Raw genomic sequence first — 18,324 nt, 5'->3', positions numbered from 1 at the left:
GGTAGAGTCGTACTTAGTATAAATGCCAGCAAAGAGGTGAATGGTGCATATTCTTGGGAAATATGGCTAAAGAGTTTTTCTTATATCATATGGAGTACAGATCAGTAATATCATGTGGAAAAGTGAGTCAAGAACCACAAAAGTGTTTGCTTCCCTGACCCAGAAATTCCATCTCTAGTAATTCATCCTAAGGAAATAACTTACACACAAAGACATTCGCTGTAACTTTATGAGATGCAATCTAAAATGTCCAATGGGGAAAGGGGATACGCATCAGGGCACATCCAGATAATGGAGTATCATGCAATGAATAAAAGTTGACAGTTTTTAATGACATGTAGACCGAGGGGAAAAAACCAAGACACAAATTATACTGAGAATGAATAAAGCTATGTCAAAATACGCACAAGTAGCAGAGAGACGGCAGGAAATATGCAAAAATATCAAAGTGCTTATTTTTCTTTATACTTTTCTGTATTGTCTAATTTTTCCACAACGAGCATATATGACTGACATAAACAGAAAAAACAAAAACATGATTGAATCAGGCGAGCATTAAAGAAGAATGGGCACTTTCATATAGCTTTATTTGTTTCTGCTAGGAGTTGGGAGTGTGGCTCCTAATAACAAAAAAAAGGGGGGTGCTTACAAACCAGTCATTCATTTGACAGGAGCATCAGACTCTTAAAAAAAGCAGAGAAAGTCTTAAATTTTTTTCCACAAGTTTCACCATATTCATGTAGAACTGCAACAGAAAAAAACGGTGAATCGGACTGAATCGTCCATCACTGACCTTACTGACAATATGCTCCGACAGCACATGGACCCAGGGCCACAGAACACATCACACCCAAGTTTAAATGAAAAGAATTAGGAAAACAAGTGTTTACTTAAAAAAAAAAAGGGGGGAGGAGTAAATAGTTAACGCTTTTGTACCAACTGGGAGTTAAAGAGAAATAAAAAGCATACCCGAGAATTAAACTAATGATTAATTTTTTTGTAAAAATCAAATTTACTTAAAAAGACAAAATGTGACTAATGAATACTTTATTAGCAAAAGGAAAACAAGCTTGGTTACTAAATGACTAGTATCCAGGACTGGCCTAAAGGCAGAATGCCTGAAAGGTTTAATGTCAAGAAGTCTTTGTTGAATACCATTTCACCTAAAATCCAAGTTTACTCCTCCTTCAAACTCTTTTAAGATTCTACTCTAGGGAAACTTACTTTATGTCAAGAGGCATGGCTCAACTTACTTAGACTTACAACCCTCCCCTAATCATAGTATTTTCATCCTAGCTTTCCTGAAGTACACTGTAAATGCCACATAACCTAAATTTAATGCTATTATTTCATTTGGCCTTTTTTTTTTTTATAGTTTAATGTATTTTAATAGCAAACTCATCTATGGCAGATGCCAAGTATTTTTACCTTCTGGTAAAGGCATTTACCTCCTTCTGGGCAGAAATGGAAATTAAAAATCCTAAAGTGGCTCACCTAAGGGTCAGAAAGTGAGTGAATGTCAGCAGAGTTTAGCTGTGAAGCTATTTTCAGCACCAGTTACGTAGTAGTCAGGAGTCACCACAGCCAGGAAAGCTCTTTCTACATGAATAAGGATCAAAGCCACAGGCTGCCTCTGTTTTAAGAGGAGACCAGTAGGTGCAGTCTGCAGTTTCCTTCCTTAAGATCTCCACATAATCATTAGCAGGCTGACATCTATGTAACAGCTAAGACAACCTCCTCTGAAAGTGCATTACACTGGGTTACGCAGAAATCTGGGCAAGTAAAATAAACTACTAAAAAAGTCAGGGTCTTGGGAGAAGTATTTGGTGACCATGCTTTTTAAAAAAAAAAAAGATAACGACTCAATGATCATGCTGTTGTAAGGCAAAAGCATAAAGAAAAGTACTCACCCTCAAAGATGCATACATAAAAGCCCCAATTTTAAGATTACAAACTTAAAAGTATATTTTTAAAAATGTTAGTCGCCTGTATAAATTATAATTCTATGTAATTTCAGTATAAAGCACCAAAAATGAACACGAAAACTGTTCACATAAAATCGTAGAAAGGAAACAAAGCACAACTATAAAAAGCACAGAGGTATCGGTTACAAGAACCAAGTAAATAATTTCTATGAATATATTTTCATTTAACCTTATAAAACTTTGTTGATTATGCTGGGGAGGAGGAGTCCAAGAATCTAAAGGGTAACAAAATGGTAACAAATATACATCATTTATTTATTAACAAATTATATACCACACAAATCAGAGTTACGTTTTCTATCTGATTACAGAGTTAACAGAGATTGCATCTGTGTGTAGAGCAGCAACATAAAATCTTACGAGAAACAAATTCTTTACGTGGACCAAAGGCCTGTAACATGAACTAGAACTCTAATGACTACGAAGGTGAAACTGGCAATGACGGTGCAACTGCTGCAAGAAGATTCTGGTTTGTTTCCATGTTCTCAATAGTAAGCAGCTCTCCAAAAGAGAAGAATGCATTAAGTAAAGGGATGATGTAGCCAAAGGAGATGATGTAAAAAATCACATGAAATTAAATCAGTATAAAAGGAGCACAGCGCCATGAAAACTCGAGGCGTTTAAAAACAAAAACCACCCAAGCAGTGTCAAGTCAGCTTCCTAGAGTTCCACCAACCCTGAAGTAATGCAATGTGTCCCTGGTCTAACTGAACTTGATCTTTTCGGCTGGGCACTTCGGTCTGAGAAATCAGTTAGATTAGTCATTTTTAAAAAGGGTTTTTTATTTTTAAAGTAGATACAGTTAGGGAGAGAAAGATAAACATTAGAAAAGTATTAATTCCTTGAGAACTCAAAAATTTAGGGAGCCAAATGAAACAAAGGGAAATGTAAAATGTGGATAGAAATGTTTCTCTAAGGGCAAAAGTCAGTCTCCTGGGGGATTGAAAATCAAGACCACTTTGAGTGAGTGGTTTTCAAAGTGGGCTGCAGGCCCATCCTCCCCCAAACCTCCTTATTTTATATTCACACAGTTCTAACTTTGTGTGTCCTTTGTGGTTATTTACTTCTTTAAAAAAAAGGAACAGGAAATCCAATGCAGTCCCCATGCCTCACCGTTGTCTGTGTCTTCTAATTAAGTTTGAAAATATCACTGGGACTGTACTGGTGAGAAATGTGTGACCAGAGTCCTAAATCATATCCGCTTTGTTAGTGTTATTAAAACATGAAAAGTTTCAACAAAGACTTGTATATTATTCTACAAAATAAATGAGCAAAAGCAGTTCCTAGAAAGAGATTAAACTGTTAATCCCACATCCCCGAAATCTGTTCTTCTACTGCCTCAAAGCTCGCAATGTTCCTGGGCAGCGTGAGCAAGATTCTAATGAACATTCTAGCCACAGGTTCCTCCAAAAGCATTTCATTCGACATTCAATAGCCGCACAGAATTTCTTTCTCGGGAAGGCAAGCCCAATTTTGTAGAAACCTCTAGAATGAGAATGGACAATTACCAAAAATAACACGCATTACATCAGGGCAGAATATGCATAGTGTTCTTCAGCACAATCACTGAAATCAAGCAGCCGATTCCCAGAACTTCCCTTTGCAACTGCTAGCAAACAACATCGAAGGGTAAATGACAACCAGGGAAAAATAAGTAACACAAAGGCCATTTTTCTTTGATGTAATCAGGAAGAAAAGGGGAGCCAAGCTCTGGCCACTTAGCAAGACTTCATTATCCGATGAAACGCAACAGATCTCCGTGGAAAGGACTCATTCAGCAAACATGACTTCCTTCCATGTGTTTTTCCTTCACATCAGGTTAAACAAAAGTTGCTGTCATTTTAGAATCACTGATTACATCCTTTTTTAGTTAGAAAAAAGTTTACTTGAATATTTACATAGTTTTATTGCTGTTTATTACAACAACAAAAAATTTTAACCGATGTGTGTAGAATCCATCCAGTAACATAGGAAATTGAAATCCATCTCTGGAGAAGATACAGTTAGAGCCGAAATGTATCTGATGCTCAGAGTACAGCATGGGTAAGAAAAATCCTTGCATGTCATTTGGTTCTTGCTGCAGTCATCTGTGAGCATCTCTCAGAAAGCACAAGAATCCATTTGACGTTTCAATAAATATCAAAGTAATTGTTACCGAAAAAAATAGCTTCCACGGACCAGAGATCCAAGAAAGAACAGTTTCGATGAATGATTCCTAGAATCGAGTGAGTCCTCCTTTAGTCCAATGAGATGATGTCAGGAATGTTACTTCCACTGCTGGTTATGACCCCTGTCTCACTCCTGCTGCTGGAGGAACTAACATGAGTACTGCTTTCATGGGGGCTGGTGGTGGTGACAGACGTACTGCTTGCTGTTAGGGGTGAGGTGAGACTATCCAAAAACATAGGAGGACAGTACTGCTTGAAACAAACAATGATGCCGATGAGGAAGAGGCTACATTGATTTTAAATAAAGAGACTAGAAATCGTTAGATATGTACAAGTGATAGCCATATATTTAAATCCCCATGGGGTTTAGAATTTCTCAAAACTTCGTATCTTTGGATAAAAAGTGGCATGAATTTAGTTATCTATTCTACTGTTTAGTGAGTGTGGCATATTTTTCATTTTCTCAAATCTATGGAGAATTAGTTGAGCAAGTACATAGATACAAGTATAAAAATGTCGACAACAATAAAATTATTTAATAGTAAATACTGGCCCCACAATTATGACTCATACATAACCTCCGAAAGAATTTGCTCACTAAATATATTTATACCAGGTTTAAATCACACCAAAAAGGCTAGCAAATACTTATTTCTAATGGTATTAAGAAAAAATGCCAATGCGAAATTCAATAATTCTTTCAAAATTTACTCTCAATCAGACTTTTCAAGAATAATGTTAAGATCAAGCAACTCAAGAGTGTGATTTGAAGCCTCTGGACAGGCATGAAATGATACCTGTGTAATCAGGATCACAGCGTTCATTCTGAAACAGAGACTACATGCTAGCTAACTTCCACTATAGGATGTTCAGAACAAAGAAGTATCCCATATAACCTCAAAATTTTGGAATAAATCTTAAAAGAGATCTAATCTAATCTTCCTTGTGAGACTCGATACCCGCCCTCTGAGAATTCATATTTCAAGTTTCCTTACCCACCATCTTGATCGCTGACCCCCATATTCAAACCCAAGTTTAATACTCTAATATTGCCCAAGAGGAGTAGAGAGACAGGAGCTAACAGTTTATGTCACCACAGAATATTTTGTGAGAAAAAACAGCACTGACTTTAGTAAGTGAGGTCCAAAATATACACGAGAAGCCCTAAAAGTTGGTCTTTAGATTAAAGGTATCAAAGACGATCAGTAAGGATATCCTATCAATATTATCAACTCTGTAAATTTCTTAGCCTATCATTAGACTTAAATTAAATCACCAAACAGGAATTTAAAACTGAAGCTGTTTCGACTACATCATCTTCCAAAAGATCTTAAAACAGCAACGGCAGCCCCAGGCTTACACTGCCAGTCAGTGGAAGAGCAGCAACTACAACTCAGGCTGCTTTACCGAAAAAAGTTTAGCGGTTAGGATGGGTAACGGTCTTGGTTCATCAATAAAATGAAAGTCACGCACAAAGAGATCAAAGGGATATTGGTTAAGGGTGGGGGGGCGGGGAGAAGGAATAGTTCTTAAAGAGCTTCTCAGAAGCTCTGAAGAGAGAATTGTAAGGCATTAAACTATTTTAAAATCAGATCAATTCTAATTTTCCACTAATATTGAGGGAACAACCTGGAAAAAAGCCTAGAAACTTGCATTTTATTTCTACTTCCTCTCAGGCTGTTTTCGACTGCCTGGTAATAAAAAGGTCCTATCTTGCTTATAAGACGAAGGCTAGACACCGCGTCCTGCTGTCAGTAGGCCCTGCGAATTCTTGTAGCACTCGGGCTGCAGCCATTTCACCTCTAACTCTTTCTGTGTCACTGGCACATATCTACACAAAGATAACAGGGCTTAAGGGGGCACCATGGAGGTAAAGAATACTAAGGATTCTCAGGAAAACTGAAGGTACCACCTCACCCTTCTACTGGCCTAACAAGTAAGTTAGCCGGACTGACACTAAGTATGCCAAACAGCACTATGAAATCAAAACCCTCTGGGTTCCAAGATTATTTTTTTTAAAGGATGATTCTCATAAAAATCAGTAACATTTTAAGCCTGAAGAATTCATTTCCTAGAAAAACATATAGCCACCTTTGCTACAGAATCTACTGATGTAACAAAGTCAACTCAGGGTGAGAAGAGATTCCTCATTCCGCACATGTTACCCTGGGCCCAGATACCCAGTGCTGTTTGTGTGATCAGATACAGAGTCCTGACACAGAAGGCCGCTACGAGACTTAGCAAGCTCTGAGGCCTACGAAGCGGTGGTCTGTGGGTCTTCCTCTGGCCCTCCCTACTCTCGGCAATTCTCTCCAAGTCTCTGTTTCCCTCCCCCACTCCCTTCTGTTTCTCCCATGCCTTGCCCTCCTCTGCTCTGCCTCCGCTATAGGCCTGTCAGTCCAGGTGTGCTACAGGTCTTCATGTTGGGACTTTAGGATACTCGAGTTTCTTATCGCTGGCAGAGAAAACAGGAATGACTGGTTTATAGCAACTTCAGACTGGGGCATCCCCGACACCTGAATCTGCCTCTAAACACAAGGAAGAATCAAGCTAATGATTCAAACCTGTTGAACCATCTTCCACTCTATTCTACATACAGAACGAGTGTTTCATAAATAATCTCTGTCAGGCTTTAACTTCCAGGGATCATTGCTTCCCCTCATTTTAATCACTCAAGTGCTTGTAGGAAATGCCAACTGATTATTAAGCTGAATAAAATGTAATTAAAAATTCAGGTATTAAGTCAAAATAACATAAATTTAAAAATAGCAACTTTATTCCTCCAAATAAAAATGTGAGATATTTATATAGTAATTCCTTTCCATCAAGTTGAGTAACTGAAAGTTGACTGTCCTGATTTTATGCAACTGGTCATTTTTAGTTAGTATGACATAACCAACAATCAAATACAAATTAGTTGCTTAAACTCAGGGTACATACCTGGGGATCAACTGGAATAAGGGAAAGAAAATCCAAACCTAAAACAAAAATGCTTTGTTAATAGTTGTCTCATATTTTGGAGACAAGAATTATTTCCCAAAATCATTTTGTATTTATCACGAGTCATAAAACATTTGGGTAAATGCTTACCATTCTGCCATAGAGAAGTTCAATAACCACAATCAGTGATATTTAAAGTGCATAAAACCCCAAAATGAACATATTCCCTCACAAAACAATTGGAAAGACCACCTCCCAGAGACTTAAAGGGACCAGTCCAGAAATTTCCAGAAAAGTATGACCAGTCAAAGCAAACTTTTCCCTTTCATCACTTAACAAAATGAGAAGCAATAAAAATGGTGAGAGAATGATCTGGATTCGGACCATTAAAAAAAAACATACTTAGGCTCTTAGGATACTTCACATTTATTTTTTAGAAATACACCACATTGAGGTTCATCTAAAATATCACTTCTTAAACAGATGTCTGTTTCATGGATCGCTCTCTGTCACCCTGTCCCCACATCAAGAGTCGTACACAGTTCAACGCTCTGCACAAAGCAAGCACTTGGTTAACTGCTGCTCACTAACAAGTCAAATCTTAGTAGGGTTTACTGGGTTATTAGCTAATGCAGTTTTCTAAACCAAAGATCTGGGATTCTCCAATAATGCTTTAAAAACAGGAGTGTGGAAAAGTTTGCCCAGTAATACAACTTCGAAGTATTAAAATTATAACAATAAATAATAGTAAAGTTTCAGCTTTGAAAAGTCTAGCAATAAACTTCAAAATCAGCCCCCCTAAACCTAAATTTTAAAACACTAAAAAAAAAAAATTACTAGGTATAGGTCAGTGAGACAGGCCAATTTCTGTTCAATTCTATGAACTTTTATATGCTGGCATTCAATGTCACCTCAAATATAAGAACCATACAGAATAAAAGTCTGATATTAGACTGTTACTCAAAATAGAGAATATTCGTGGAAATGATATTGAAAATATTTAATAACCAGTATGAATAATTTATACCTCTTTTAAAGTATATTTATTCCCTTATAATCTGTAAGGATATGATAAAAAGGCTTATCAAATGATACAAGCTATAGCACCAAATATTTGAAAGAAATCACTCAGTTTCTAAAGCATTTTAAAAACTGCTGATACAGTTTTTCACTCCATAGGCCTGTCACTAGCTTTATGATACAACAGAGCCTGAGCCGACAATGGACAAAGGGGAGCACAATGAACTTTTCCCAATGTCTTCCCCGTTATACTGATAATCTGTAGATGACATAACTCAGTAAGCTGAGAGTTTCTCTTCACATTAATGATATCATTCAGTAAATCCTCCACTTCTGAACAGCATTTCAAAATCTTTCTAGCCTTTACAATACCTTCTGAATTTTATATACTCAACATTTCTATTACTGAGTAAGTCACAAAGATAGTTTATTGACATGCCCTTTAATTGACTTAATTTTATCAATTTGGTTTTGCTTCAAATGGTGTAGCATTTTTCTAACAGCTTCTGCTTTTTATAGCCTAATTAATTTTATATATTCAATCACTTTTAATGTTTGTTGAATCACTCAGTCCATTTGAATAACTTAAACCTTTTTTTATAAAGCTGAAGAAGAATCTTACTCTCTTTTGCAATGTTGTGTACTAAAGCCCAATCAGCTCAAAAATGCTCATTTTCTAAATGTGTAACTACTTCCACTTCAAAACTGCAATTTAAATAAAAGACACAGGCTTGATATAATTTTCAGACTGTCTGTGCAGTGCCAGCACTGGAGGCTGCCCGCAAAGGGGCAAAGAGTCCTCAGATTTTCATTATTTCAATGACCAGCTCTTCGGAGGTACTGTCATTCTCTTTGATGATCATTTTATGTGCGGCAGTGGATAGATTCTGATAAACGATTTAAGACATTTACTTCCTCTTTATCTTTTGACACCTTATCCAAGGATAACTGAATATGGTGACTTCTAGTATGCCATAACAAAACAACTAGAAACGTTTCTAAGATCAGTTGAAACTCCTGACTGTGTCCCGTGACACAGATGCTCTCCACACAAAATCCAATGTTTTAATGTAAATATATCTCACTGAACCCATTTTTTCTCAAACACTAACAGTGAAGTTTGATACAGTATTTCAGATGTTACTCCTTCTGACGAAAAACTCAAAACTATTCTCAAAGTCTTGCATCTTCAACATTTTCAGTATACTATTAAAACTCCTATATGAAACAGACGGAGTTTCATGAATACGGATTAAAATGTTACTGCCTTGTTTCGTAGTTTAGTAAAATGCTGTTTTCTTATTTCAGCGTAATTTCAATTACAGCATGTTATACTGATATATTTTTATGCCCACCCAAGTATTTCATGCCTGAAAATGCTCAATTATTTTTAACTAAAAAGCAGGCAGTGTTAAAATTCTGATGGTACATTCTAAATGTTTTATTTTATTAACACTGAAAAAAGTGTAGTTTTTTTAAGTGCTTCTTTATGTGGAACTGACTCTGCATGTCTTATTAATAACACCACATTTTCCTCACTTGAGTCATGAACTTTAACAAAACATGACAGCTACATAATGAAATATGTAAATGTTCGGCACTTTCCAATTGTAGTGATACAACTTTCGAGCACCATTCGCACCTGACAATATGGCACTAGCAATAATAAGGCAGTCATATTTTCCTTGAAATAATCAAGCTGTTTTCCATTCCATAAATAGAAATTATTTGTGTTATTTTGTATTCATTGCTGCACAGCATCAGCAGGTGTTCCAAGCTGCAGTTCGTTATTAATATCATGTCTTCTCTGTTCTCCTGCAGAGTCAGAAGATTCACGTTTATGACGTTTAAAAGGAGTGTTAAGCAACGTATTAAAACTCTGTCATTGCTCCAGTCTTGATGTTCTATTGAATATTTTATTATAAATTATGAAACTTATCAATATCAAAACTCTGCACAATAGGACTCATTACATAAAAATTATGCACTGAAATAAAACCAAAATAATTACTAACGACAAAAGAGCACATTGACAATAAAATCAAAGTAAAAGCTAAACTATGTCGATGTAGTACCTGCTAATATATGAGTAATAATTCATAGGTGATGATAAACTGGAGATTCTTCTGTTCAATTCACTGACTGGTAAGAAAGCATTTCAACACTTCAATAGCCAGGATCCCCATACTGGTCTATACTGGCCAAATATCAGCCCTGCATCTGAATACCAGCTTGAAATGTATTTTACAAAATATACAGTTAACGTAACTTCCTGCTTCTTAAATCTTCACATTTTATCAATAATCTCACTTTATGCCCACATTTTGAAATAATGTAAATTCTCTAAAATTAAAAATTCACCCAGACTCACATAATTTGAAAACTGACAGAGCAAGTGATTCATAAATTGTGGCTGTTCTATTCTTAAATGGCCAGGGTCGCTTTAGTAAACAAAAAGTTTTTTAGCATTAATTTGTATATCAAGGTTTTTAGGAACACAAATTCTTCCAGAATGCTTATTTAAAACACATACTAAGACGATACGTCATGGACACTCTTCAATCTCATTTAAAACTAGACAAAGTTAAAGGAAAACATGGCAGTTAGGAATTAAGTATCTCCGAGTTCCGTCTGTCTTATGGACCATGAAACCTCCCCTGTATCTTGGCATCCAGTATGGTATACAGCAAGTACTTTTTAATTGGTGCCGGCTGGGCTTAACAATGTTTTAAAATACCAATTCCCCAAGTACATGTGGATAAACATAATTAAGAAGACTTTTTGAAAATTTCTGATACATACTATTATTGGTCTATTCATCTTCATTAAATTTTACCTGAATTATCTGAATTTCAAGTGGCAAGATCACACTAGGCCAGATAACACAACTACCAATTGTTTCAACAACACAAATTTTGCCCAACAGAATATATACCGTGCTTAAAATAAAGACCTCATTGAGAAGGTAAGAAAAATAAGCTGTAGGTCAAAATTAACTTCACAAGTCTAGAAAAGAATATTAAGAATACGAGGAGGGAACTGTATTGCACCAAAAGTGCCCCTCAGAAAGAAGGGAAGTCATGAATACAAGAGGCACTGGTTCCAGCTGGCTCAAATTTGATTGACAAAAAAAGTGTCTACAAAAACAATGGCTATGGAGGGAAGAAAAGGGGGTGCAGGGTGGGAAGGGGAGGTCCACATTTTATAATATGGTCTTGGTTCTAAGGGACTTCAAGCAGCACTGAGCTTTTCAAATGTTAATACGCACATAAGAAATATCCTGAAATACTAGCAGTGCTCTAAGGAAACAGCTGGTAGACCCTACTTTTATAGAGGGAACAAAGCCCACAGGGTAAAGCATTGGGTGATGTTAACCCCACGGTACAGCAGTATGTTCTGAAGCTCTGACGAGCTACCAAGAAGATCATCAGAAAATACTCTCCTGAAACTGTGAACCTGCTATGAGAAAGAATTTCTGAGTACAAATTCCTTAGGAGGGAGAGTAAAGTCCATCAAATTCTCCCCTATCCTACCATATTTCCTATCATCAGGAATCTATAGAGAGCTCTGTAGTTAAAATGGTAGGACTTGAATGTGATGCATTAAAACAGATGCTACCTTTAAAAGAAGCCTTCAAATTTCCTTAGTATTTCTGTTTCAATTTTAACACTACATTTGCTCCACAGATTTAGAGTAAAAATAAATAAAACTTGGTAACAAAATACAAGAACTCTTCACATACCTGGCAAATCTGATGACATGCTTGATATTGGCGTGTGGTGGAATGGTACTGAGTAGTCTGTTAATGAAGGCGGAATAGCAGCAGGATCAACCGAAGTCACACTGGGCACCCTTACAGAAGATGGCTGATACATGAGAACCCTGTTTTAAATAGCATGGGAAATTACAAACAATCTGGCTGTTAGTTCACAGGAGACAAGGGCTGCACCCCTGGGCATTCTCAGCCGTAAGTGCACTAAGTTTCAACACACCGACATGGCGGCTGCTCACTACACAGTCCCTCCACTCTACTCTCCTCTTTCCTAACAGTCTTCATTATAACCTGAACGTACGAAGGCTCTCAGCAGCAGCTGCGATGTGAGAGCAAGCTGACACGAAAACATAACGTATAGTGCTGGAGCAGGGCAGGAAACAGTCATCCACAAGTGGAAATACACTTCACACAGGCTCTTATTAACGCATGGGTAACACAGATGTGGCTATTAGTAATTTTATCTATAAAGAAACTTAGAAATAAAACAGAGGACTCCTAAGATTTGATTTAAATCACTGCATCTTAAAAGTGAAGCTACTTATTATATAGCTCAACCAGAAGCCCATCCATTCTAACCCGAACTGTGTTAATTAGCAGCAATCTTATCTGAGAATTCATCTGAGCAAAAGAGAGCCCATCCTAAAGCCAGCCAGCAAGATGACAATAGGCAGCAGTCAGAAATTAGAATAAGATGATTTCTCAAGATTTAAAATATCCGGAAATAAAAATGTTAAGTTACTAGGACACCCGTCTACCCTAAAAGGGTTTATATACAGACTTTGAAATTAACTTATCATGCTAAGAGTACAAATTAAACACACTTAAAAAATACACTATAACTAGTTTTATTTATATATACATATATACACACACTATATATATGTATGTATATATATGTATATGTATATATATGTGTATGTGTGTATATATATATATAATTACAGCTTTATCATTTCAAGAAGCAGTGTAATTAATTATATTTTTTTAAATGTCAGGAATAAAGAGAGATGACTGCATTCTATCTATTTAACCTTCATTTTCTCTTAGTTGCCCAAGCTCAACAATTAGAACCTCACAAGAAAAACATCTCGAAAGTACACAAGAAATTAAGCAACGTTAGGGACCCTATGGCTGGTGGTGGTGGCCATCTTTTCTGTCTACCATCTTAATGAGGCTGCAGTGGTAGCAGCTGTTCCCTGAGCTTCATGATGCCACCCAAGGACAAGAAAAAAAACAGATGCAGGAAAGTCAGGCAAGAAAGATAAAGACCCAGTGAACAAATCTGTGGCCAAAACCAAAAAAAGTCCAAAGGTAAAGTTTGGGACCTAAGATCAATAACCTGTCAAACGAGTTTGACAAGGACCCCATGTGACAAACTCTATAAGGAAGTTCCCAGCTATACACTAGTAAGTCCAGCTGCTGTCTCTGAGAAAGAAAGCAGAGATTTACAATTGCCTGGCCACAGCAGCCCCCTTCAGGAGGAACTCCTTAGTAAAGGACTCATTAAGCTGTTTCTAAACATGGTGGCGTTCAAAGTGATTTATGCCAGGAATACCAAGGTTGGGGTGCCCCTACTACTAGTAAAGATGCATAACACGTCCCACCAACTATACATTTTGAAAAATAAAATTTATTAAATTAAAAAAAAGGAGAGGAGACAGGGACATTAATGATAGCATCCCAAAGCATTGCCAGTGAACTACTGTAAGCTTAAGAGAGCCACAGAATTATGGAGTTGGAAGGGATCATTACAAAAACAAAGAAAGTAAAACCAACAAAAACTTAGCACCATGGTCACAGAACTAGACTGAGATGACCACTAGGACCTCTAGATGCCTTTTCATTTGGTCGCAACACTTCTTGTTACTGCTCTGATCATTACGTACTAGCGATGAGAAATGATGACAAAGTCCCATGACGCTTTTCATACTTTAAACAACTGACAAAACTATTTTATGACTTCAATCTAAATCTCAAACCCCTAAAATAATCACAACCTATTTAGACACTGGAGTCATTCTAAAACTCGTCTGCATGATGACATGAGGATCCTGTCTAGCTCTTATTCTGTACTCTTTGTCGAAAATACAGAAGTCACTAGAAATGCGGAAAATGAAGTCATCTTGAGAGTACATATATAGCTGTGTTGGCAACTATGTTATTCTCCGAATAGTGAATAAATAACATAGGTCGGAGTTCAGAAGTCTTAAGAATGGACACATAGGAAACATAACATGCTTAAGACAATTAACAGAAGTCTGGTATTTCAAACACATTTGCCAGAGGTAGATGAAGATGGAAGTCATTACCCAAAGAACAACCTGCCTGGATTAGAAACAGAAGGCTTCTTGGCTTCCAGTGTTACCTGGAGACCTAAAACCACAACCAGGAGGTAATACTAGAAAAGGCAGATTCTGTGGAGGGAGAAAGAACAAACTGGGGATGAAATCAAGTAAGTTATGCTGTATTAAAGCACATCTTAGAGGTCTGAAAACAGTGGTCCTCTACATTGTAATCACCAAAAGTATTTTCAAATTACACGTGATCCTACCTCCCACATAGGTATGTCTATCTGTAATTGGGGTGGGAGGACAGGGCCTAAGACAGAGAGAGACTGGTACGGTCCTGCTGAGAAGGGGGTTACATAAGTGGCTCTGATTAATCTGGCTGTCTCATAGTTTAAATATCTTAATCATATTTTTTTATATGTAAGAGACAAGCTTTTGAAGATACACACATACACCTACCATACACACATGCCTACCTTCCTCCTGCTCTTTCTCTTCCTTTGGTATCTCATACTGAGAAGTTTCTTTTATCTTGATCCTGAATTGATCTCTGAATGTGAACCAGATTTAGAGGTGACACCAACAAAACTCACTTTCCTCCCCGGCTCCGTTACTTACACCTGTAGCATCAAGTCAGTGTCCCAAGACACAGTCTATCACCATAGTAACATCTAATTATCACACAGGTTCTGTTCTCATAACACGAAACTTTAAATAAGTAACTACTCTTTGTTTCTCCAATACAAAATGCTGATGGTCAGAAAATGTGAAAATGTCAAAATCCAATGAGGGTACAAATTATTAGATCAACATCTAAAATCTTAGCAAACATCTGAAAAACTAAACTATTTTGTGTAGATTAATTCCTTTTGCCTGAACTTTGCAACCATTAGCATAAATTCTATTTTTACAGAATGGATAAATTAGTCATTTGTGACCATTATCAAATTACGCATTGGTAGCAGATTTTGGTTTTAATCAGAATATTCATGAGGACTACATTCAAAAAGGTAAATGAGTCTAATGTCTATCCAAAAAAACAGATGTATTTATAAATATGGAATAACGCGAAATGTAAATGGCTGTATCTAATGGAATTATGGGTATAAAAATGTGATACTATAAAGTGACAGAAAAAATTGAAAGTTTGTAACTTGTTACTGCCTTCTCACAGGATTGGCAAATACACAGGCATAGGTACATATTATGCACGTGTACATATATATTTTAAATTTTTGTAGCTTTATCCCTAACATCCGAGCACAAAGGTAAACTGCTGGAACACTGCTGGAGAGCAAATATTAGTATTCTAGACCATGTACTAGATCACTGAATTCATCATACTTGGTCCAGGCTTAAATGTCTAAAAATGAGTTAACAGTTCAGTAACTTGAATTTTTATCCATAAACCTGAAATTCCCTGTGTGCTCCCACTTTATCATACAAACATAGAAAAGATTCAATTTTGTTACCAATTTCTAATGAGTCTTAATCCACACAAGTATCTGTATATTTGTCTATGCCTATCTTTAGAATACCTTATTAGTGACAAAGTAATCATTCAATGATTCAAGGAATGGGGTGGGGACATAGTATTTAAAATTAACTTATAATGTAGAAAAATATTAGAGGTTTTTCTAAAAGTCTTAATGTGCCAGTCTCTTCTGATAACTACTATTATGACCACATTTAAGGACTAGAGTATGTATTCAAGGAGGGAGGCTAGAAGGATTACCACCAAAATGTTAACAGAAGCTATGTCTAGGTGGAATGCATTCTACCTCTTGATTATAAAACAACTGTGAAATTGTTTTTAAAAACAATTTCTAAGGGTGCCTGGGTGGCTCAGTGGGTTGAGCATCTGATTCGTGGTTTTGGCTCAGGTCATGATCTTAGGGTTGTGGGATCAAGCCCCATGTCAGGATCTGTGCTCAGGCAAAGAGTTTGCTTGGGATTCTCTCCATTCCCCTTGGCCCCTTCCCCAGCTCACGTGCACTAAAATAAATAAATCAATCTTAAATAAACAAAAAACAATTTTTACTAAAACAATACCTCTTCAAAAATAACTGCTCTCTTGGGATCCCTGGGTGGCTCAGTGAGTTAAGCCACTGCCTTTGGCTGGGGTCATGATCCCAGGGTCCTGGAATGGAGTCCCGTGTCGGGCTCCTTGCTCAGCAGGGAGCCTGCTTCTCTCTCCGCCTCTGCCTGCCACTCTGCCTGCTTGTGCGCTCTCGCTCTCTCTCTCTCTCTCTCTCTCTGACAAATAAATAAATAAATAAATAAAATCTTAAAAAAAAAAAATAACTGCTCTCTGGAACGTAACTGAAAGCAAGTTTTTCTGGTTTCTCATTCTCTATTCTTTCTCATTTGCTTACTATCATTGACCAAGAAGTCCCACGATAAACTTACACAGCAGAAGAAAACCATGAAAATTCTAGATGCTGAGCCACAAGACAATACGAAAAGGATGACCAAGAACAAAACCAGAAAAGCATTAAGAGTTGGAAGGGAATACAGAGATAATATATCCACAGCATGAGTAGTCTCCATGACACCCACTGGGACAGGTGGCATCCATTCTACCTCAATAAAGAAAATGTGATTTTAGCAGGAAACATCAACTTTCCTAGTGTTCAGCTCCAGCTTGAAGTCTTTCCATGTATCTTCCCTCCACTGGACTTAAATCTCCCAAATTTTATTACACAGAATAAACTTAATCCACTTAGTCAATGATTCCCTTTTAAGAACTACAAGATATTCACATATTCACATCTTCTCTTGTCCTGGCTTAACAGCGTCAGTCCTTAGACCCATCTATCCATCCATCATGCTACAGGATGCACTACCACCTGTTCCCATCTGCTCATGGTCAACACTGACTGGAGTGGTATTAAATAAAAATCACCTAGCCTTAAACAGAATAAAACTAGTGTAGGTATATACCCTGGACACTATGCCTCTTTCATTAATGCAGCCTAAGAATAAATCAGCTTCAGTGGTAAACCCTTCAAACCTTAAGTAAATTCTGATATTTCAAAGAGTTTCTCTCAGGAATGGCTATTAATGAAAAATACCTTTCCAGAATCCATTAAGATGACTACATAGTTATCCTTATTACACGATCCATTTTATCAATGTATTTCTTAACAATAAAGCATTCCTGGATGAACCCTACACTTTGTAGTAATGGATACCATTTTAATATATAATTAAATGATTTTCTAAGACTGAATTCAGAATTTTCATTGGCCTTTCAAATGTGAACCAGCTTCCTTCTGCACGGTTGTTAATGTGTAAATCTCATTTGGGTATTAGGAATTAAGCTGACTTCATGGAATGAGCTGGGTAGCTATAACTTCTAGTCCTTTTGGGCCAAAATACACTGAGAGTATAATTCCACCTATATAAAATGTCTGGAACAGACAAATTCATAGAGATGGTAAGGAGATAAACAGTTGCCTAGATTTGGGGTGTGAATGGGGATTAACTGCAAGTGAACATGAGAGATGTTTACTACGTGTTGGAAATATTCTACAGCTGAATTGTGATGATGACTGGGCAACTCTCTGAATTCACTAAAATCAATAAACTGGGCAACTTAATAGTTAAGATGGGAAAATGTTATGGCATATAAATTACAGAAAAAATAAGTGCATTGAGAGGCCCAAAGGACAAGACTGGCACACCCAAGTCTAATACAGTATGTTCATGGAAGGTAACAAAAACCCTCTGCTACTATCTTACAGGTTCCACAATTTCTAAGAAGCACCAGTTGACAGATACTTAAAGCTATCACTTACTACATAAGACAGCAACAGCTTCTGCCATATGACTCATAAAACATGACATGCTAGAATGCATTTACTTGCCCACAGTTTGCCCTGGAGAGGATGAAATAGGAAGGCAACCAATTTTTACTAAGAGACTACCACATGCCTGACAATGAGCCTAAGCTCTCTCTCTTACTGAAACCAGACAATCATCTTCTGAGGTAGGTATTATTTAACCCCATTTTACAAAGCAGAAAAAGGAGGCTCACATAAGTATATTAGTCAAGATCCCGGTACTAGTAAGCAATGGTATCAAAACTGGAACCCACACTTGTCAGATTCCCAATGCCACACTCCATTTTTATGCTGGGCTTACTC

The 18,324-nt window shown here is 36.9% G+C and overlaps 1 protein-coding gene across 7 annotated transcripts in view; it reads right to left on the bottom strand.

Annotated features, from left to right (window-relative positions):
* Positions 1-555: 555 nt before the first annotated feature.
* Positions 556-18,324, bottom strand: part of PIAS2 (protein inhibitor of activated STAT 2) — a 90,308-nt gene continuing 72,539 nt past the window's right edge. For 2 of the 7 annotated variants that reach the window (XM_032859466.1, XM_032859468.1), the window contains exons 12-14: positions 11,856-11,995; positions 7,094-7,131; positions 3,678-4,405 (exon numbers count right to left, since the gene is read on the bottom strand). In XM_032859466.1, coding sequence (XP_032715357.1) covers positions 4,223-4,405; positions 7,094-7,131; positions 11,856-11,995 — 361 coding nt within the window. In that variant the 3' untranslated portion in view covers positions 3,678-4,222. Of the gene's footprint in view, positions 746-3,677; positions 4,440-7,093; positions 7,132-8,620; positions 9,929-11,855; positions 11,996-18,324 lie in introns of those variants that run through there. The other 5 variants (XM_032859469.1, XM_032859467.1, XM_032859470.1 and 2 more) reach the window with 5 other exon arrangements.

The sequence above is a fragment of the Lontra canadensis genome, unplaced genomic scaffold, assembly GCF_010015895.1.
Source record: "Lontra canadensis isolate GAN:19392208 unplaced genomic scaffold, GSC_riverotter_1.0 scaffold17, whole genome shotgun sequence".
Lineage (NCBI taxonomy): Eukaryota > Metazoa > Chordata > Mammalia > Carnivora > Mustelidae > Lontra > Lontra canadensis.
The sequence above is the reverse complement of the archived record's forward strand: the minus strand, read 5'-3'. Positions and strand labels throughout refer to the sequence as shown.